At 40.1% G+C, this 22466-nt stretch overlaps 1 protein-coding gene across 2 annotated transcripts; it reads right to left on the bottom strand.

Moving 5' to 3' along the window:
- Window positions 1–5371: 5371 nt before the first annotated feature.
- spdl1 (spindle apparatus coiled-coil protein 1) lies at window positions 5372–21221 on the bottom strand. 2 transcript variants are annotated; one of them, XM_089018726.1, is made up of 14 exons: window positions 21184–21211; window positions 20175–20372; window positions 18987–19163; window positions 17544–17738; window positions 16178–16318; window positions 15366–15464; window positions 14157–14267; window positions 12846–12986; window positions 12307–12413; window positions 11161–11281; window positions 9849–9915; window positions 8707–8865; window positions 7893–7968; window positions 5372–6836 (listed from the first exon to the last, which is right to left on the bottom strand). In XM_089018726.1, the coding sequence occupies exons 2-14, from the start codon at window positions 20343–20345 to the stop codon at window positions 6677–6679; spliced, it is 1725 nt and encodes a 574-aa protein (XP_088874852.1). In that variant the 5' UTR covers window positions 20346–20372; window positions 21184–21211; the 3' UTR covers window positions 5372–6676. The 2 variants fall into 2 exon arrangements, with proteins under 2 accessions (XP_088874852.1, XP_088874844.1); XM_089018718.1 differs by having other exon boundaries at window positions 5373–6836; window positions 20175–20345; window positions 21184–21221.
- Window positions 21222–22466: the final 1245 nt, after the last annotated feature.

The following is a 22466-nucleotide window of genomic DNA, read 5'->3' as shown; positions in this document are numbered from 1 at the left end:
TAAACTGTACTGTGTGATAAAGTGGTTTTATTGACCTTTGTGATGGTCGTTGATGGCTTGATGGGATGGATCGCTTTTTGTCTCAATGAGCTCTGGGTTGTACATCTTGGAAATTGTGATATTGCAACAGCAACAAATGGCAGCAGACACACAAGAAACTTCATAAATAGCTTGTATGTTTTCTTCAAATTGTACAGATGGATTGTGCGGGTTATTTGCGGAGCCTGATTGACGGGATATTTTCACCTTGCAGTCTACACTCTGCCTTTGAACTATCAATAAAGTTGAAACAAATCCAAATGTCACTGTATTCGCTGGGAATTAGTGTCAACTTACACCTTCTTTATGCGTGTTACCGCAATTGGCTGCCACACATAACGATTGACCATCGCGTTAAGCAGTTTTCCTTCTAATTCCGCGATCAGCATGGTGTTTTCAGACGAAAAAAAGGACCCAAAATGCATTGTGTGTTGCTTTCTCGGTCAGGGGCGTTCCCTCCGTGACGTCACGTCCGGCATCGTCATCAGCTCGAAAACAAGACTTCCTGAATATTCAGCGCAAGTCTTAAAATGTAAAATATAGCAGCGATGCGGTGGAATCTTTGTAAAATGCACTCAGTAGAAGTCATTTCACAAATTATGGACGCAACTTGTCCGGAGATGTCGGTTGTCCTTGAAGAGTGTTATTTGGGCAAATCATTAGAAATAAATACATACCGTTAAGTGAAGAAATGCTGAAGCTACAAAACGAGTCCTTAACACCCCGACGACCCCCCCGACCCCTCTCACGCTATATATGCAAGGGGGGGAAAGTTATTAGGTTATTATCTTTCCACCCCATAAAACGGGAATAACTTCAAGCATTTCCGCAATTAATAATCCCCTCATAAATCTAAATATTCCCCATTAATAGGTTTCTATATGCACACACATAAGCGGTGATTGTCAAAGGGGGGTGAAAATGATCAAGCCATCAGAGAATGTTCTGGATGAAGTGATCCAAATGCGAATGTGTCTTTCCAAAACGTGCGTGAGCGGGTGTGTCGGCCCCATCCGACTGTGTTCTGCATGCTAGTTTTATGCATCGGCACACTGATTCTTTCTGCATTTTAATGTCGGCGGACCATATCCAGTTATGCGGCCGCTAAATCAATGCTGTACGCGCTCACCTCTAACAGTCCAAGACACACGAAGGGACGGTCATCTTTTTTTATGCCCTTGCAGCCTGGCACAAAACAAACTCGTAGTCATCCTTCATCTTTCTGTCTTGAGTCGCTTCGGATTTGGCCACATTCACAAACGACTCGGCAGCAATTTGGTGCTGAAATGTTTGCGGATCGGTGATCCACGTTCATACTTGAAACAGCACATCGTCTGCGAACAAACACAAGCCCATCAACGGACGCAATAATGGATCACGTTTTGAAGAAAAAAAAAACCATCAAACCCATACATCGATGAGAAGGTTTCTTCTGTGAAGGTGTCGGACCTTTCGCTTCTTATCCAAGAGGATTCGTCAGCGAACTAAAAGCTTTTGCTGGTAGTTTCGACCCTCTATATATCCCTACTGTCCAGACGTGGCGGGGCCAAACTCTGCTATGATTGTTCCCTGCTCTCAGTTGGGGGGAGCAGAGGACTACTCCCTGCGGCGACACTGATTACTTCTATTGTCCTGACTGCTTACTTCTACTGTCCTGCCTGAGTATGCAGTCGACGACTGGCCTGATTGCCCCATTTGCTCTGGTATCACCTCAGCAGCATAACTAAGCCTACATTGCCTAAAAAGTGAGTTTTAGGAAGGATCCAATTTGAACTTTACCCCACCATGGCGATTTAGTGAAGGGTTTTGCTGTTTTATGAAAATAGCTTCTTTTACTCTCCTTTCAAACCATCTATGTTCTTTCGCTAAGATTTTAACCTCATTGTCGCCAAATGAGTGGTTGCTAGCTTTTAGGTGCAAATGTAGTGCCGATTGAGGCCCACTAGTATTATCCTTGCGATGTTGATCAAGTCTTTTTTTGGGAATTTGTTGAGTCTCCCCAATGTATTGCTCTTTACAATTTTAATTTTTACAATGTATTGAATAAACAACATTACTTTGTTTTTCATTTGGCAGCCTATCTTTTGGATGCACTAATTTTTGGCTTAAAGTGTTTATCGGTTTGAAATAAGAAGGAATTTTGCGTTGCCAAATGACTTGTAGTTTTTCAGAAAGCCTTGCAATGTAAGGTACTGCTACTCCTCTCCTTTTTGTATCTTGAGAATTTTTGGTTTCAGTCCCATACTAAGTTTCAGAAATCACAAATGGGGAGATTTTCATACTCACGACTCTCTATGGTGCGTGTTAAAATAATGTGAGCCTTTACAAAAGTGTAAATTAGAAGTAAATCAAAACCCAAAAAGGCTTTAATTGCTTATTTATACATTCAATTCGTATAAAATTGTTTTTGACATTTTCTTTTGTTTCACCTTACAAATCAACTGTAACTATTGACTGTATTGTGTCAATAGTTGCTTTATAAAGTGAGTATCGTGGTCAAAATTGGCAGTCTCCCGGCCAAATTGTCAGACTTAACATGTATGCAAACCGGATATACAGTAAAGTCTCGTTATATCGATATTCAAGGGAGTCCGAAAAAATATCGATATAACCGGGACTATCGATATATCCGACCCTGTTTGCATGTAATTTTCTCCGTGCGTGCATAGAAATAGTATCGATATAACCGGGACTATCGATATATCCGATATCGATATAACTAGACTTTACTGTAATAATATAATAATAATACATTTAATTTCTAAGCGCCTTTCAAAACTCTCAAGGACACTTTACAGTCACTGGATTTTTCATTCTTTCAATTTCTCACCCTACGCATGCATATACGCGCACACGCTTATTTTTTTGTAAATTGTTGGACAAAATAGGCATGCATCAATCAATAAATAACATGTTTGCTAAGGGTCAAAGAACACTATTCTATAGTCAAAGAACACACCGCCCTAGCCGCTTTCGAGGACTTGCACACTGAAAGAATCAAGACGAAAGAGCGGAAAATCCTATTGGACCCTCCGCACCCTGCCCACCACATTTTCCAGTGACTCCCCTTAGGCAAGCCAGGTGCTACCGATCCATGCACACCAAATCCAGAAGACATTTAAAGGACAAGCGACACCATTTTTTTGGTTCCTAACTGACATCAGAAAAACGTTTTCAAGCATCTAAAATAGCCAAAACACGCAGGCTGATATTTGTAGTCAAATGCAAAACACCAATAAAAATGAGTGAAAGTGACCCAAAACTTCCACAAAATGAGCTCGAAACTGGGGATTCAGAAAGTCCCGCCAGGATACTTCTTCACAAACTGCCTCGCTCCAGAATCAAAACAATGGCTTCAGAGTTCGTGACTCTCGGTGATCTGATTTTTCTAAATATGTTTTTTTTAAATTGAGAAAATACACATTTGCAGTGTATCATATCCGAGTGCTACAGAGCATCCACCTTTGCTCCTTTAATCCTCTCAGACTATCTCCTGCTTTGTCTTTCTCGATTTATCAGCTCACTCATCAGTTCATCTCTCAGTAGGTCACAAGCTCCGTGTTTCAAAACGATCACTATTGATCAGCTGATAACCGACGTCCTTCACAAAGATACGTTCCGAGTTTGAAGGACCCCAAATGCAATCTTTTAATTAAAGCTTCCAATCACGTTGAGTCATCCTCAATTGTTTCATTGAAGACAACGAATCGGACATTCAATGAGAAATGAGGCTACAAGGATGATGGCTAGAATATTATCTAAGAAGCAAAAGTGTTGGTCATCCTTCAGTATTTTTTTTGCGTCTTTATCGTTGTTGTTGTCAATTTGGTCCTGATAAGATCAGGTGATCTCCTCCCCAAATGAACACCATGTTTGTGACCTTCAATGACACGCAGTGGCGACCGGATATGACTGAGCTGTTGTTTCATGGAGGTCTGATAGAGATGAGACAGAATAGAAGTTATCATATTTTAACGTTTCGTGTTATATGCTTAGTTAACATGTGTGACTCGAGTACACAATGAAAGCACAGAAACCATGGGTCAATCTGAATTGAACAGGCGCAGGCTGTTAACCTGTCATTTTCATCTCGGAGATCTGGCCTTGGACAGAATTTAGGACTTGGGAAACTCCTTTATCACCGAAGCAATTTACGACTTGAAACACCCTCACAGGAAGAGCTCATAGCCAGGTTACAAATCTATCAGTTCATGGAAAAGACAACCAATTAAAATATCCATGTTTTATTGCTTACAGCTGTTGGTGCTTAGAACGTGCAGGGGCGTGGTATTCTAATAAAGAAAACTATGTTTTACTAATGTTTCACTTAAATTTGCATATACTCTCAATCTTGGCAGAGGGCTGCGGAATTTGGGCGTCTGTCTTGAATGGCTACGTCCCCTGCCGGCAGTAAAAGACAATCTTCCTGTGTTCAAGCCTTCGTCCACAGTGTCAGTGGTCAAGCTCAAGCAACTTTTCGAATGTATTCCGATCCTAATCCATTCAAAGCATTCGCCACAGTTTTAACTCATTCACCGTCATTCCCCAATGGATTCGGGAATTGAAAATATAACGTGGAGCGCCATTCCCGAATTTGTTCGGGTTTTGGTTGGACCTGGCAATGTTTTTTCCCTTCCACAAGGGGTCAGCATTTGCCTTTTGTACAGCCACCCCCATTTCAAGGTAATATAACTCCAGACCCAAGAGGTTGAAAAACTTTTTTTGTTGATTTGGATTAACGAAAAGTAGCGAGCAGGGGACAGTGCGAGAGAGGGTATTATCGCCAAGAAAGCACGGCAACTTCACTCGTGTATCATCAAGAGGCAACTACATCAACGACCATCACAAAGGTAAATAAAACGACTTTATTATACAATACAGCTTATTTCTTTAATTGCAATACAATTGCACATTTATTATACAGTGATACCTTGGCTTATGAACTTAAATGGGTCCCAGAGAGAGTGTGTAATGCGAAAAGTGTGTATGCCAAAAATTAAAATCCCATAGGAAACCATTAAAATGAGAATAATCCATTCTCAGGTCCCCATAAAACATACTTTTCTATTTTCTAATTTTCTAAGCCTTAAAACTACACACAATACAGTAAAGTCTCGTTATATCGATAGTCCCGCTTATTACGATACTATTTCTATGCACGCACGGAGAAAATTACATGCGTGCAGGGTCGGATATATCGATAGTCCCGGTTATATCGATATTTTTCGGACTCCCTAGAATATCGATATAACGAGACTTTACTGTATATCTTATTTAATGTATTGGATATTGGATATGCCTCTATTAGTCTCACAGTGGAGAAATTTACATTAATACATTAGTTAATGTAATTAATTTACATTAGTATAATAAATGTGCTATGGTATTATAATTAAATAAATAAACTGTACTATATAATAAAGTGGTTTTATTTACCTTTGTGATGGTCGTTGATGGCTTGATGGAATGGAGTAGCCGCTTTCATCAGCATTAAACACTTGCTGAGGAACGTAGCCTTCTTTCACCATCTTGAGGAATGATACCTTGTAGGTGCTTTCTCTGTGATAATTTTACCTAGTTCTTCATCAAATAGTAGTAGTAGTTTTAAGGCTTATTTAGTAGAAAATTATGTATTATGGGGACCTGGGAACGGATTATTCTCATTTTTAATGGTTTACTATGGGAAATTAATTTTTGGGATACACACTTTTCGCCTTACACACACACGAACCAATTAAGTTCGTAAGCTGAGGCATCACTGTCCTGTAAAGTAGTCAGTGGTGTCATTTATGAGTATCCCACTTTTATTTGAATTTCTGAATACCTTGGTCAATGTTATAAACAAACATGGCACTATGTTTTTCTTTATTAGTTTATTCATTGGAGGAATAAAAGTTAAGCTATACAATGAGTTGTTCAATATCACTATACAAGAATGCTTTGAATGTTGGGGTTAAATAAAATGAAATGCTAATTTTAAACATGTCGAAAACATGGCCTCCACCATTCCCTAAAGATGTCAGCATTTGAGGCATTCAATACATGTCGCTAGCAAAATCATTTGTCTTGACCAAAGGGAGATTTCCAAGCTTCATAGCTTCCACCACCTTAACTTCCAAAAGTTAGTGTGCCTTAAAAGCTACTCCTCCACCAAATTTGTTTATTCTGTTTTAGATGCCATTCAGTTTGGAGCCGGCGTACGATCAAATCATTGATCCTGCAAAGGCGCGTGGTCAAATTCTCCAGCCTGCCTACCTTCCAGGTCCCTCATATGCTGGTCTTTCTCAACGTTTTTGCACAAGGATGGTTCTATGCTGCATTTTGACAATAGACTGTCATCAGAAGGGACAAAACGCAAAATGTCTCCCTATTTGGCTCTACCCTGTTTGGCTTGACTCGCTTGAAATGTACAATGTATGCTGAAATGTTCTATAAACAGCCAAAGCATAACAAACATTGCATATTTGACTGATAATGTTCGAGATGTAATCATTTAAAAGTAAAGTCATTATTTGCAGTTGCTATACTGCTTCACATCGAGCGACTATTACTTTTATTTCACTATCTTTGCAATAAAAGCCAACAAACGAATAATATATTTGTGCTGATCATGTGTCCATGTATTGTAAAAGGGCTACTACTGTTGCGTACACTGGGATTCCATACTGTTTTCAGAGCAGACGTGCAGCATTTCCACATTTTGCCTTTTGCCATTTTCTTCGGGCTTGTGCTGGTCCCCCTCTTTACTTGCCTCGGTTTCACCCTGATTTTGGTGGTCCGTCAAAACACTGCGGCGGCTGTGAACAATAAATAAATCAATCAATCAATACAATCCAATGAACGGTTGATTTCTTTGAGGAAAACCCGGAATCCCTAAACCTTGCTCGTGGCACTCAATGAGCAAGTACGGTGATACCTCGGTTTACGAAGCCCTTGGCATACGAACTATTTTTAAAGAGTTAATAAATAAATAAATAATAATAATAAATAATAGCGGCCCGGTAGTCAAGTGGTTAGCACACCGGCTTCACAGTGCAGAGGTCGCCGGTTCGCGTCCCGGTCCGGCCTCCCTGTGTGGAGTTTGCATGTTCTCCCCGGACCTGCGTGGGTTTTCTCCGGGTACTCCGGTTTCCTCCCACACTCCAAAAACATGCATGGCAGGCAGATTGACTACTCCAAATTGTCCCTAGGTGTGAGTGTGAGAGTGACTGTTGTACGTCTTTGTGTGCCCTGCGATTGGCTGGCAACCAATTCAGGGTGTCCCCCGCCTCGTGCCCGAAGACAGCTGAGATAGGCTCCAGCAACCCCCGCGACCCTAATGAGGAATAAGCGGTACGGAAAATGAGATGAGAGATGAGATAAATAAATAAAAAAGTCATAAGTCAAAAAAGTAAAATAATGCATTCCTTTAAACACAATGTGACATCATTGAGTTAACTAAAACATACTATAAATAGTAACAGTCTATAAAAAGTAAAATACAATATTTGAACAGAATAATAATAATAATAATAATAATAATAATAACAATAATAATAATAATAATATATTTCATTTATAAGCGCCTTTCAATACTCTCAAGGACACTCGACAGTCACAGGATCAGTTTTTTTTCTGTGGGTGAGAAGCGGCAGCCACAAGCGCCAGTGTTCTCTCAAACCCGAATTAACTCAAATAGATTGAAAGCTAATAGATAGCTAGCCAGATAGCCAGCTAGCCAGTCACAGGATATTTTTTCTGCGGTGAGCAGCGAGAGCCACGCGCACCAGAATGACAGCAAATAATGATGTGAAGTGGATAGATTGGTGCGTCTGTACAAGAAAGTTCCTTTTCCTACTGTTCACACTACTAACCTGGGATTGGGGATCAATACAGGTTCACCGCTATCGATCTTGACACGCTTGGCTGATTTCGGCTCCATGTCAAATCCTAAAAAAATAAAATAAATAATAATAATAATCAACAATAATGTACTGCAATACAGCTACATATATCAATACAGTAAAGTCTCGTTATATCGATATCGGATATATCGATAGTCCCGGTTATATCGATACTATTTCTATGCACGCACGGAGAAAATTACATGCAAACAGGGTTGGATATATCGATAGTCCCGGTTATATCGATGTTTTTTCGGACTCCCTTGAATATCGATATAACGAGACTTTACTGTATATCTTTTCTTGATACTTGCACTATGTAATTTTTTATTAAATGGTTGTGCACATTTACAGTATACATCTCAGTGTGCTGACATGTTTTACTATGCTTAGAATATCTTGTTTTTCTATCCTTTCACCACCTCCACCCCATCCCCTTTCCAATTGCTGCTGTGGACTGCAAATTTCCCCATTGTGGGACGAATAAAGGTTTTCTGATTCTGGTTTGTTGGATTGGATAGTTTTATTCGTCTCGCAGTGGAGAAACATACATTTCACAGTGGCAAAGTTGAAAGGAAAGAAAGAAGTAGAAACTACTTGAAAATACTTGAGTACAAAAAGACAATATAACAACACAAAGACAGCGAGTCATTCATTTTTAAGCATTTCCTGTAGCCTCTTTGTTACATGAAGCAGTTCTAGATGGAAGAGGAGACGATCAAAGCATCCTTTTCACCAGTACATCGTGGACGTGATGTTGCAATGACAGTACAGAAATACACACCTGGTCTTTGGAATGTCTCGCCAGGGGGGAGCGTCTTAGTAGTGCTGTCTGTTTCCTTTGAAATCGGCTTCACCTTATTAGTTGGACTTCTTCCATCTGTTGCTTCACTATCGACAGGTAATTTCTCTTTCTTGGTCGTCTGGGGAAAATTAGCTTCCTCTGCAGAAATTACAGAAAGCAGCAATGTTTAAGACAATCATATAATCAAGGATCACATTTGAAATACAGATGGCGAATACAGGTAACATCCGAGTTACGACCGGGTTGCGTTCCGACAAAACGGTCCTAAGTCAAAATCCATTCCAAATGGCTGACGTGACGTTGACACGACAGGATAGTGTACAATGTCAATCTGTTGTTTTTAAATAATCATCCATTTCATTTCTCAGCGCCTGTCAAAACTCTCAAGGCCACTTTACAGTCACAAAATCGTTTTTTTTTCTGTGGGTGAGCAGCGGCAGCCACATGCGCCAGTGTTCACTCAAGCCGGAAGTAACTTAAATAGATAGAACGCTAGCTAGCTAGCTAACAGAGAGCTAATAGATAGCCAGATAGACATTTAGCTAACTAGCTAGATAGCCATATAGCTAATAAATAGCCAGCTACATAGCTAGCTAGCTAGCTAGACGTAAGCAACGTTTTCTATTGAATACTATTATATACCAAACTGTTTACACTTCATAGATACATTTTATAACTTTTAGTGTCATTTTTATCATTTTATATTTCGTATTATCGATTTTTGTGACTGTATAACTGTACCTGTAATGTATACAAAACTGTTTACTGCTCTCCCTGCTAATGGCCAGAAGAGGTCGACGACGCACACACTCTGACTCAGGCGGACGCCAAAGGAAAAAAGCTGTGCACAGTATTACAGGAGATGTTGCTGAGATGGTATCTGCACTGTATAACTACGGTATTGAGTGTAGTCACGCAGTAGATTGCTGTGCGAGTGTGTGACATGCTAGCTGGCCAAAATTGTAATACGCGTTGCCGGCTGCTTGCGCATTACGGTGCCATTCAGGTGTAGAATTTTTTAAAAAGGGTCTGGCGGTCGTGGTCGTAAGTACGGGTGGTCGCAACTAGCACCGGTTGTAACTTGGATGTTAGCTGTATGCTTTTTTCATCTCCCCACTTACCTTTATGTTCATATTTGTCTTGTAGATCTTCCACTTGCAGCTGTAGTCTGATTTTATCACACTGGCTCTAGAAGATGCAAACGGAAATGTTGAATCAGGCAAAAACAGAAATAATTTGTTAGCATTTTCAGTGTGTGTGCGTGTAAGTTGAATGCCAGAAATCGAGTTATAAATGTAGCATCAACGTACACCATATTTGTCTCTATAGACCGGGAAGAAAGAAAATTCAGTGTCGTCCAACCTTTAGTGGTGTCTGAGAAACCAAACGGTAATTTATCCCCTAAGAGCTCAGGTGTCAAAGTCAAGGCCCGGGGGGCCAAATCCGGACCGTAACATCTTTTATTCGGCCCGCGAAAGCAAATCTAACTTGTGAAATTCCATGATGCTTGTTAAAGTCCAAACCAAAATTTCAAATTGTCCCAAGAAACCACAAAAACAGTCATTATTTTTTACAAAATTGAAAACTAGTTATTCATTATTTTGTTGTGTGCTGTGTATATAATACAGTGATACCTCGCTTTACGAACCCCTGGGCTTACAAACTTTTCGGTTTACGAACGTTACATTTATGAACATTTTACCTTGGCATACGAACTATTTTTCGGGATACACACGGAGCTTCCACAACGAGTGATGTCTCATTCGCGAACGAGCACGTTCCCCTAACAAGAAAATGGCAGCCGGCTTGTTTTGGTCCTCTATTCCCTGCCCCCAGTCTTCGGTTAAAGCCACGTGATTGGTCAAGAATGCAGCACTGAGGGGAGGTGGTTAAAATATTGAAGAGACAGGCAGACGACAGAGAGAGAGTGATAATATGGATAGAAGACAGTGAAATTTGGACTCGTTTCACCTTTGATAGTTCAAAGGCAGGGTGTAGACTGCAAGGTTAAAATATCCCATCAATCAGGCTTCACAAATAACCCGCACAAGCCATCTGTACACGTGATGCAAAAGGCTATCAACCCAGCTAAACAGAACACAATTGATGAGGAACTAAGTAAAATTATCGCAGAGAAAGCACCTACAAAGGATTATTCCTCAAGATGGTGAAAGAAGAAGGTTACGTTCCTCATCAAGTGTTTCATGCTGATGAAACCAGTCACTCCATTCCATCAAGCCATCAACGACCTGGGAACGGATTATTCTCATTTTAATGGTTTCCTATGGGAAATTAATTTTTGGCATACACACTTTTGGATGATGAAACATGCGTATGGTTTCCCAAAATTCATGACGGCCCTCCAAGCGAATTGCGGTGTGGCCCGTGACAAATATGAGTTTAACACTACAGCCTAAGAGTGAAGCCTTGTACCTGTTTGAGAAGACGTTCGCCCGTGAAGAGTTTTCTCTCGAGGTCCAAAGCTTTCTGGCTTTCTAATAAACACTTCATCCTTTGCTGGGAAAGTTCATCTCCTAAACGTCCCAAATCTTTCCTGTACGTGGAAAAAGAATGTTTGATGCACTTACAGATACACTCGAAGCATTAAAGGACAACCGACGTCTCCGGACAAGTTGTGTCCATAATTTGAAAAATGGCTCCAAATGACATCTACTGAGCGTATTTTACAAAGATTCCACCGCATATAGCTATATTTTACGTTTTAAGACTCGCGCTGAATATTCCGGAATTCTTGTTTTTGAGTTGGTGACAAGTCCTACGTCACTGAAGGAACGCCCCTGACCGAAAAAAGGACACATTGTAGCAGTCCTTCCATCACGTCAATGCATTTTGCTGTACGTGTTTGGCCTGAAAACTTGTTGCACCAACGTGATGCACCAAAAAGAGGCAGAAGAGGGCGACAAAGCTCTGTGTAAGGAATTAATCAGCCCGTATTAATTTCTTACACGGAGCTTTGTTGCCATTTTCTGCCTCTTTTTTAGTGCTAGATTCCCCCCGTTGCCTCAAAATGGCACGGAATAAATTATTTAATCGATTGCAAACATGTATGCTTTCCTCTTCAGAACTATTTGAATCATATTCATAATTGGATGAGTAACAAGAAAGCATCTTCTCTGAATCTGAACTCCGTGAGCCCATTGTTTTGATTCTAGAGCAAGGCAAGACGTCTTGGGGTGACGCCACGAACAAGGGGGCTGGACCTTCTGAAACTCGCCATTTCCGGGGTCATTTTGAAGTAGTTTTGGGACACGAGATGTCATTTTTATTGGTGTTTTGCATTTGACTAAAAATATCATCCTGCGTGTTTTGGGTATTTTAGATGTTATAAAACGTTTTTCTGATGTCAGTCAGGAAACTAAAAAATGGTCTCGGTTGTCCTTTAAACAGCCTTCTTTAGCGAACTGTTTTCAATGTGACATTGTACGACAAACGTGCCATTGTGAATGAACTGCACATGCGAGATGAAATGACATTTGAGATCCATCGCCAACTGTTGGCACGAGTTGGCTTCATACATGTCTCGTTTACATCCCTCCAAAAAAGAAAACATCAACTCACATTGCATTGTCAAGCTTCATTTTGAGCAGGTCAGTATAAAACGTTTCATCGTGGCCATCGGCAATTTCTGATGAAGCGATATTGCTCTCCTTGGTCTTAAACAACACCTGCATACAAACATACAGTACCTGTTTGATTTTCCATCTGAACACTATACAAGCAGTTTTGCATTTCACTGATAATAAGGAATAAAGAAGCCGTCTCTGGACTTTGAATAATAATCATACATTTCATTTCTAAGCGCCTTTCAAAACTCTCTAGGTCATTTTACAGTCACAGGATCAGTTTTTCTGTGGGTGAGCAGTGGCAGCCACAAGCGCCAGCGTTCACTCAACCCCGAATAACTCAAATAGATTGAAAGCTTGCTAGCTAGATAGATAGCTAATAGACAGCTAGCCAGATAGCACATCACCAAATAAAGATACTTTTTTCCTCTGCGTTCATGTTTTTGTTTTTTTTTTTTTTTTTGTGCAATTCCCACGACGATGAAACAATGCCATGGCAGCATATGCACAATTTCTACGTTGATCGAACCTCACCTCAATCTTCTCGAGTCTCTCGACTTTTGCATTCAAATGCTCGATCTCGTGATTCTTCTCTAATAAAATAGAATGCAGTCTGTCCATTTGAGAGAGGTCAGACCTCGAGCATTGGAGCTGCGTAAGAGTCGCAATGTGGACCTGAAAAACATACGGAGAATTAAATTATGCTTCGTCCTAGTTGTGATATTTAGTCACCAATATTTTTCAGAAAAAGAGTTTTTCCACCCATTACTTAACTGTAACACACAAATGTGCAAATTGAGTGTTAATCCACTGTGAGACTAATAAAGGCAAATCCAATCCACTTCTGAGTACACAGGTAACATCCGAGTTACGACACCCGTACTTACGACCACAAGACCCTTTTTTTATTCTACGCCTGGCACCGCAACGCGCAAGCAGCCGGCAACGCGTACTACAATTTTGGCCCGCCAGCATGTCACACACTCGCACAACAATCTACTGCGTGACTACACTCAATGCAGTAGTTATACAGTGCAGGTACCGTCTGGGCAACATTTCCTGTAGTACTCTACACTGCTTTTTTTCCTTCGGCGTCCGCCTGAGTCCGAGCGTGTGTGTCGGGCGACCTCTTCTGGCCGTTACACTGTACTGTACAGTAAACAGTTTTGTATACATTACAGATACAGTTATACAGTAATAAAAATCGATAATATGAAATATAAAATGATTAAAAACGACACAAAAAGGTAAGTCTAACATTTATAAATGAACTGTACAGTGAACAGTTTTGTATACATTACAGGTACAGTTATACAGTAATAAAAAATGTATAATATGAAATATAAAATGATAAAAATGACACTAAAAGTGATACAATTTATAAATGAACTGTAAACAGTTTGGGATATAATAGTATTCAATAAAAAAAACATTGCTTAAAAACAACAGATTGAAGTCGTATAACTATCCTGCCGTGCAAACGTCACGTCGGCCAATTTTGACTTACAACCGTTTGACTTACGACCGTTTTGTCGGAACGGAACCCAGTCGCAACTCGGATGTTACCTGTAGTTTCACGGGTCTTGGTGTATTTTTTAGTATGACTGCCCAACGCTTTTAGTGCATCAAATGACACAACCATTCACTCATTTAACCACTCCATTGTGTATATTTTCTCACATTTGCAAAAATTACGTTTGTTTCATTTGTTCACTTCATTTGTACGTTGTTTATTTGTTTGTGGTCTAAACGTTCGGTTGTCAAGAAATAAATACATGAATCCACAGAGCTTATCGGATATAATAGCATCGGTGTCAATGGGTGACATTAAAGATGGTACAATACCTTCATACGCTGAGATTGGTGTTTGTTAAAGACATATTGCGCTTGAAGTGACTCGTACTGGACCTTCATGCTGATAAGCTTTTTCTCCATTTCAGCACGCTTATCCTCCAACTGAAACAACAAGCCAAAAGATGAGAAGGTTTCGTCAGCCGTCATCTGTACAAAAGTGAAGGTTTCGGACGTTTCGCCTCCTATCCAAGAGGCTTCGTCAGCGAACTAAAGTCTGACTGGTCGTATCGGCCCCAGGTCAGGGTCAGGGTCCCCTGACCCCCCCAACCTGAGAGTAGGGACCTATCATAGCTGTGTCCGGCGCCACCATGTCTGGACATTAGGGATATATAAATGGGGCCGATACGACCAGTCAGACTTTAGTTCGCTGACGAAGCCTCTTGGATAGGAGGCGAAACGTCCGAAACCTTCACTTTTGTACAGATGACGGCTGAAGAAACCTTCTCATCGATGGACCACTCCTGTACGACTGAGAGCTTACACAGACGAACAAGCCAAAAGATATCAAGACACTTAGACATATGATACATTGTAAGATTTATTAGAACATCAAATATTTGATGACATTATTTCCTGGCACAACACTGAAGTCCTGACGGCTTGAATTGATCCAGAAGGACTTCTTTAATCGATTGCAAACATGTATGCTTTCCTCTTCAGAACTATTTGAATCATATTCATAACTGGAGAAGTAACAAGAAAGCATCTTCTCCGAATCTGAAGCCATTGTTTTGATTCTCGGGCAAAGCAAGACTGTCGCAGCTTGGAATTGAAGTGGATTGACGTGGAACAGGAGATGTGAGACAGTCTCTTTTCGGCAATAGGTGCTACAGCTTTGTGTTTTCTTTCCCATTTAGCCGAACTGTGCAGTTTAGTGTCAATGATCATCTCCAGCACCCCTCCCCCCGCCAATCTCCGCGACAATATGCGGATCAGAAAATGGACGGATGTCCAAATGATACATACAGTAAAGTCTCGTTATATCGATATCGGATATATCGATAGTCCCGGTTATATCGATACTATTTCTATGCACGCACGGAGAAAATTACATGCAAACAGGGTCGGATATATCGATAGTCCCGGTTATATCGATATTTTTTCGGACTCCCTTGAATATCGATATAACGAGACTTTACTGTACTTTGAAAAGTCAGTCATGATAGAATATCTGCAAAATCAAAAACAGTTTTTTTTTACCTCAGCAAAAAGAGAATTGCCTTTGCTTTTTGGATCATGGGCTTGTTGTAGAACCGTTTCCAAGTGAGCCTGGAGTTCGCGGTTCACCTCACGAGATTTCTGTTTCACGGAAGAGAGGCAAACGAATGAGATACTCTGTTTAGACATTAACTTGCGGATGAGAGAACATTTCAATGTTACCAACATATCTGCAGGAGTCTGTTTGAAATGCGCATTTGGCCATCAATGACCACTGATCGTCATTGCACGTCTTAAGAGTTTGGCCCGATGTGACATGAACGGAATTCAACATCGTGGCTCAAAATAAGTGAATTTGAATTGTACCTTGTAAGTCAAAATTGACATTTTGGACCTTGATCTAACACATTGAAAACCTCAACAGAGCGGGAGTTGCTGTAACTAGCATGCAAAAAGTAACTCCAATAGATAGAAAGCTAGCTAGCTAGCTAATAAATAGCTAATAGATAGCTACTTAGATAACAGACCAATAAATAGCTAGCTAGATAGTTACCCAGCTAGCCATATAGCTAATATATAGCTAAAAGATAACTACCATGATAGCTAGCCAATAGATAGCGAGCTAGATTGCTATCCAGCCAGTCAGCCAGATAGCTAATATATCATCAGTGTTTGACACAGCGTCTGCCCGGTGGCCCGGGGCGCACAACTTTTACGTCGGGCGTACAACTTTCAAAACGTCTCGGCCGGGCTGGCCGACAACTTCTTCAAGAAAAAAAACTAATGTACAAACAGATGCACTACAATCGTCACAGCAGTTGGCAACTCAATTATTATAATGACTTCTTATTCACCTCTAATGCCGCGTACCACGTAGCAGCTTCTTGATTTCTCTCTTCGGTGGTTTGCTTGAGATTGTTGTGAAGGGTGCTATTTGCCAGTTGGAGCTGCTGCTCTCTGTCCTGCGTTTCCTTCTGTGCCAGTTCCAACTCCACCTGCAAGACAACGATCTCTGAAATAGCGTCGTTATACGATTTTACATTCACTGCCAGACATGTGGAAAGATGTGTCCACTCCAGTGCCAGGGTGTTTGTCATTGTCACTTGAATTCCAAGACCGACAGAATTTAGAGTTTTAGGACGACATCAACATTCACTGCAGCGTGACAAACCTTAGACTCTCTTCTTTCATCAGAAAAAAGAGTTAATTCCTAAATGATATGGGTCAGGAGTTATATGAGCTTGAAATGAGGGCGGCCCTCCAAAATATAATGCGATACATACATATTGGTGTATACAGTGATAGCTCAGCTTACGAACGCTTTAGCTTACAAACTTTTCGCCTTACGGACATTAAATTCGCGAGAATATAATCTTGGCATACGAACTAGTTTTCGGGAAACACACGGAGCGCCACAATGGCGCCACAGACTAGTTTTCGGAGGAAGAACACCAATCCACACGGTCGAACAGCGCCATGTTTGCTGGCGGACTAGTTTTCCACACTACCTTTCTTTGAGTGCAGATGTGGTTTGTCGAGTGGAGTACTTTAGCTTTTTTTTAACTTCACTCGGATCAAAAGGCAACTACATTAATGACCATCACAAAGGTAAATAAAACGACTTTATTATACAGTACAGTTTATTTCTTTCGTTACAATACAATAGCACATTTATTATACATAAAACAAGATCTATTTTGTGTAGTTTTAAGGCTTATTTAGTAGAAAAGTATGTTGGAAACGGATTATTCTCATTTTTAATGGTTTCTTATGGGAAATAAATGTTTGGCAGACGAACTTTTCGCCGTACGCACACTTTCTGGGAACCAATTAAGTTTGTAAGCTGAGGTATCACTGTAAAGCGCTTGAACAACAACTGAAGCTGGAACAAAGCGCTAACATCAAAAAAACGGAAATGGAAGGCACAAAAAAAAAAACACATTGCCAGAGGTCTGATCAGTGCTTTATCGGAAGTCCCAGCAATAAAAATAAAAACCAGAATAAATTCTGGAAAGGTGTTCCATGTCATATTTTCAATTCTTGAAAAAAATTGCGAATGGCTGTGAATGATTGAATGGGTATCCGTATTTAGGACATTAGATTCAAAGAAAAATAAAAGGGACAAAAACGGGACAAACAACCCCTTCATACACACAAGACAATGACCGTATAAGAAAGGCAGTAGATTCCCCCCAAAAAATGTATGAATGTCTCCTTTACCTTGATGTTTTCCAACTCCCGAACTTTTTTCTGTAGATCCAATACCTCGGAGGTTGAGGAACTTTGCGTGTCTTCGTTCAGAATTCGGAGCTCATCCATCTTATTTTTCAGGACCCCGCTCTGTAAGTCAAGTTTTTCTCTCAGCTGTTTCTCAATCAGCTGTGACTCGTCCAAAGAAGACTGCAAATGCATGATCTAAAAGAAACACAAAGTCATTTGTGAGAATCAAAAACGATTACATTAAGCAAAATACATTCGTTGGAGCATTATATTTCTAAATTGCAAATGAAAAAAACAACAACAATTTTTCTAATATACTGTACAGTGATACCTTGGCTTACAAACTTAATCGGTTCCCAGAAAGTGTGTGTAAGGCAAAAAGTTTGTCTGCCAAACATTTATTTACCATAGGAAACCATTAAAAAAGAGAATAATCCGTTCCCAGGTCCCCATAAAACATAATTTTCTACTAAATAAGCCTTAAAACTACACAAAATGTACCATATTTTTTGTATAATAAATGTGCTATTTTATTGTAATTAAGGAAATAAACTGTACCGTATAATAAAGTCGTTTCATTGACCTTTGTGATGGTCATTGATGTAGTTGCCTCTTGATGATAGCTTGTCTGTGACTGTCAAGTGTCCTTGAGAGCACTTTATTTGCTATCTATTAGCTATGTAGCTCGCTATCTATCTATTAGATATCTGGCTGGCTAGCAAGCTATCTATTAGCTATCTATTAGCAGGCTAGTTAGCTTTCTATGAGTGGGTTGAGTGAATGCTGGCGCGTGTGGCTGCCGCTGCTCACCCGCAGAAAAACTGATCTTGTGACTGTAAAGTGACCTTGAGAGTTTTGAAAGGTGCTTTTATATATATATATATATATATATATATATATATATAAAGTAAGTGGTTTTATTGACCTTTGTGATGGTCCTTGATGTAGTTGCCTCTTGATGATATCCGAGTGAAGTTGCCGTGCTTTCTCGGCGATAATATCCTCGCTCACACTGTCCCCTGCTCGCTGCTAATCCAAATCAACAGAAGTTTTTCAACCTCTTCGGTTGCCTGAGACCGTTTCTTAGACAACACAGAAATACCTATTAGCCACACGTAGCAATGGCACACCTCCTTGGTGTTTTTCCAACCTTCTTCTGCTCGACCGTAATTTTCTTTTGTGTCCTCTCCGGCTTGACACTAGCCTGTGGTGGGGTCTTTTTTGCTCCCATAATAGCAAAAGTACTCCACTCGATAACAAACCATGTCTGCACTCAAAGAAAGGAGTGTGGCAAACTAGGCCACTGTGGCGCTGTTCGACCATGTGGTTTGCCGAAAACTAGTTTGTATGCCAAGATTATATTCGCACAAATTTCATGTTCGTGAGCGAAAGCGTTCGTAAGGTGAGGTATCACTGTACAACGATTTCAAATGACGAGTTTACCTTGTTGTTGAGTTGATGAAGAGTCGTGCGGTGGCTTCTGTCCAGATTTTCCTTTTCATCGTCAATGCTCTGTCGATGCTCTTTCTTCAAACTGTCGACATCTGACTGCAATGACTCAATGAGCCGGGTCTTTAGTGCCGCTTCGTTTTGGAGCCTATACTTGTCTTGCTTAAGCTCCTTGGACGTACATCGGAGAGACAGAAGAACATCACGTTTCAGGAAAAACAAAAGTTGAGATTTCTTATTTAGTTTTTCTTTTCGGTTCTTTTGACTTCGAGATGGCACCGCAAGAGTAGCTGTCTTTCCAGCAGCTCCAATATTTTGTTTTTCTACGTCTCCGGACAAGTTGTGTCCATAATTTGCAAAATGATTTCAAATGACGTCTACTGAGCGTATTTTAATAAGATTCCACCGCATATAGCTACATTTTACCTTTTAAGACTCGCGCTGAATATTCCGGAAGTCTTGTTTTCGAGTTGGTGACGATGCCTGACGTGATGTCACAGAGGGAACACCCGTGACCGACAAAGCGACACACAATGCATTTTGGGTACTTTGTTTGGTCTGAAAACTGCGTGTTGATGGCAAAATTAGAAGGAAAATACACAAATAACGCGATGGTGAATTGTTGTGTTGCACCAATACTACTATTTGATACTAGTTGACACAAATTCCCAGCAGACAAATCAGCCCATTTCCAAAGGAGCTTGTGCGCCATCTTGTGCATTATCTCGAATGCTCAATTGGAGTCCTGACGGCTCGAATTGATACGGAAGGACTCCTTGAATCGATTGCAAACATTTATGCTTTTATGCTTTCCTCTTCAGAACTATCGGAATCATATTCATAACAAGTAACAAGAAAGCATCTTTTTCCGAACTCTCTGAAGCTATTGTTTTGATTCTGGAGCAAGGCAGTTTGTAAAGGAGTACCCTGGCGTGATGTCACGAATAAGGGGGCGGGACTTTCTGAATCTGCGCAGTTTCCAGGCTCATTTTGTGGCAGTTTCGGGACACTTTTCGTCATTTTTATTGGTGTTTTGCATTTGACTAACAATATCAGCCTGCGTATTTTGGCTATTTTAGATGCTATCAAACTTTTTTCTGATGTCAGTTAGGAAACAAAAAAAAAGGTGTCGGTTGTCCTTTCAACAGTCGAAAATGAATTGGCGGATTTAGAACGTCATACCTCCAGAGCACTTGTCATATTTATTCTCTGTTCCTCAAGGCGAGTTTGCATTTCTGTTAGCTGATTAAGCAGATCCAAGCCAGCACGTGCAGCCTGTTGGACTTGCTCCTCCTTTTGCTGCAGTAGGCCTCGCAGATGGTGCGCCTCATCTTCTGTTGCCGGGTCGGACATCTAATGAGACAAACATTTGGGGTTGACCTAAAAAAAAAGTGATCCGCACTCAGCTGCGGGTGGAAAGCCAGGGTTGGAGTCTATATTTTTTTGACTATTAAAAATTATTTGGCAAATTGGACTGTTTGCAACATTGCAGAAATAATGGGAGAGATCAAATCAACAACCTGACTGAGATTTGTGCTTCTGTCTGTGAATGTATTTCGAGCTGTAAGCTGCTTCAGGAAAAAATATGAAAAGTATTGCGGGACAGACAGTGAGTTTGAAGCACTGATTTAAAGGATTGGAGGTCGGGACAGTTGCAGATGCGTTGTGTCATGAAAATTTACCAATATGCGTTATGGTTCGCTACATCGCGGTTTTTCGTTTATCGCGGGTGGTCCCAGTCCGCATTGCGGCGATAAACGAGGGATTACTCTACAGATGACGGTATAACGCGGCCATAAAATGTAATGGCGATCGCCGGTCATTTCATATTTTTTTAGGGTTCTGGGTTGTTGTTGTTGTTCCACCGGTGCGTTTATTCATTTATTGATAATTCTGTCGAAATCCGTAGCTTTTTTTTTCGAGTTAACGCGTTTTGCGTCGCCCGTGAAGCACTGTCTGTTCTATTGACAAAAAAACATTAACGGATAACGTTTGACGCGTTTGGAGTGAATACTTGTCAGTTGGTCTTCGCAACGTCCGAGTTTGCATATTAGACAGTCGTCACACGCGAGTAGCCACGAAGATGTCTGCGATATAATAATAATAAATTTGATTTTAAGCGTTGCAACCATATCGATTCAGTCTACTTTGCTCCGATGGAATGCAGAAAACAAGTGAAACTTTAACTCACAGTAACATCAAGACGATCGCGCTTTTTTTTGGGTTTCTTCTTCGTCTTTTCGGTTTTATTCTTCTTCTACTATTTCTTCTTCTTCTACTATTTCTTCTTCCTCTATTTGTTTCTTCCGCCCCTCTCCACTTGCCCCTCCTCGTCATCCTCCTCCTCGTTTTTTTAAAGAAATATTTATTGAATAAACGAATTACAAATCACAGAAAATAAAACGAATAAGTTATTAAAATACGTATAGAATATAGAATGAAAAAGGACACCAGAGTCTTAATCGATTTCTTGTCTTTGGAATCCATAATAGAATTCAAGTACAGTACACCGACAGTGTACAGCTTGGTTTCTGCTTCAAAATTTAAAGGACAACCGACACCAGTTTTTGTTTCCTAACTGACACCAGAAAAACGTTTTATAGCATCTAAAATACCCAAAACACGCAGGCTGATATTTTTAGTCTAATGCAAAACACCAATAAAAATGAGTTAAAATGTCCAAAAACTACTTCACTTGAACTTGAATAATCATTACATTTAAAATAAAGACAATCAAGAATAAATTCCGGTGACAGTTTCCTCAGAGCGAGTTGCTGGGAAATGTTCGTATGTTCGAAGTAACATACGACACCACTCAGAGGTCATTCCCGAGTTGGGTTGCGGCTGCGTCACACGAGCGTCATCTTATGGTGGGAAAGTGTAACAACGAAAGCCATACGCGAGTTTCCGGTCATTGCGCGTCCTGCAGGGGCGTCCAAACGTTTTTGCAAATACGCTCAGTAGAAGTCATTTCAAGCCATTTTACAAATTATGGACACAACTTGTCCGGAGACGTCGGTTGTCCTTTAAATGCTTTTTTAAAACATTTTTCTTATTTTTTTCTTTTTTCTTTTTACTTGTTTTACATAAAATACATTTCAGCAAGCCGTTCTGTATTTCCCAGTAGATTTTGTTTTTTTCTTATTTTTTATGTATTTGCTATATTTTCTCATTTTTTTCTTAATTTATTTCTATTGCTTTTTTATTAATTTTATACAATATACATTTCAGCGAGCAATTCTGTATTTGAAATTGTTGTTTTTATTTTTTCTTGATATTTCTCTTAATTTTAAAATTATTTTTTTATTGTTTTTTAAAATCTTCTTAATTCTTTTTTTCCTTAAAACGCGTTTGTCATACCACAACAAATACTTTGGTTGTATATTTGTCTTCTTTTGAATCGGATTGAACGAAACTAAAACTCATACTCCACATCAGTTCGTGGCGCTAATGTGCCACCAAGCTCTTTGCCAA

The sequence above is a fragment of the Hippocampus bargibanti genome, linkage group LG02, assembly GCF_051943395.1.
Source record: "Hippocampus bargibanti isolate YZ-2025 linkage group LG02, ASM5194339v1, whole genome shotgun sequence".
Lineage (NCBI taxonomy): Eukaryota > Metazoa > Chordata > Actinopteri > Syngnathiformes > Syngnathidae > Hippocampus > Hippocampus bargibanti.
Note: the sequence above shows the minus strand (reverse complement) of the source record. Positions and strands in the feature narration are given on the sequence as shown.

What these genes read in the sequence shown, in the direction of transcription:
- spdl1 (XM_089018718.1), bottom strand. Translation starts at nt 20,345, where the DNA reads ATGTCCGACCCGGCAACAGAAGATGAGGCGCACCATCTGCGAGGCCTA. An exon ending in GCGAACGTCTTCTCAAACAG is followed by an intron (nt 9,916 to 11,160) that starts GTACAAGGCTTC and finishes TGCATCTTCTAG; the next exon opens with AGCCAGTGTGATAAAATCAG. An exon ending in AGACAAATATGAACATAAAG is followed by an intron (nt 8,866 to 9,848) that starts GTAAGTGGGGAG and finishes TAATTTCTGCAG; the next exon opens with AGGAAGCTAATTTTCCCCAG.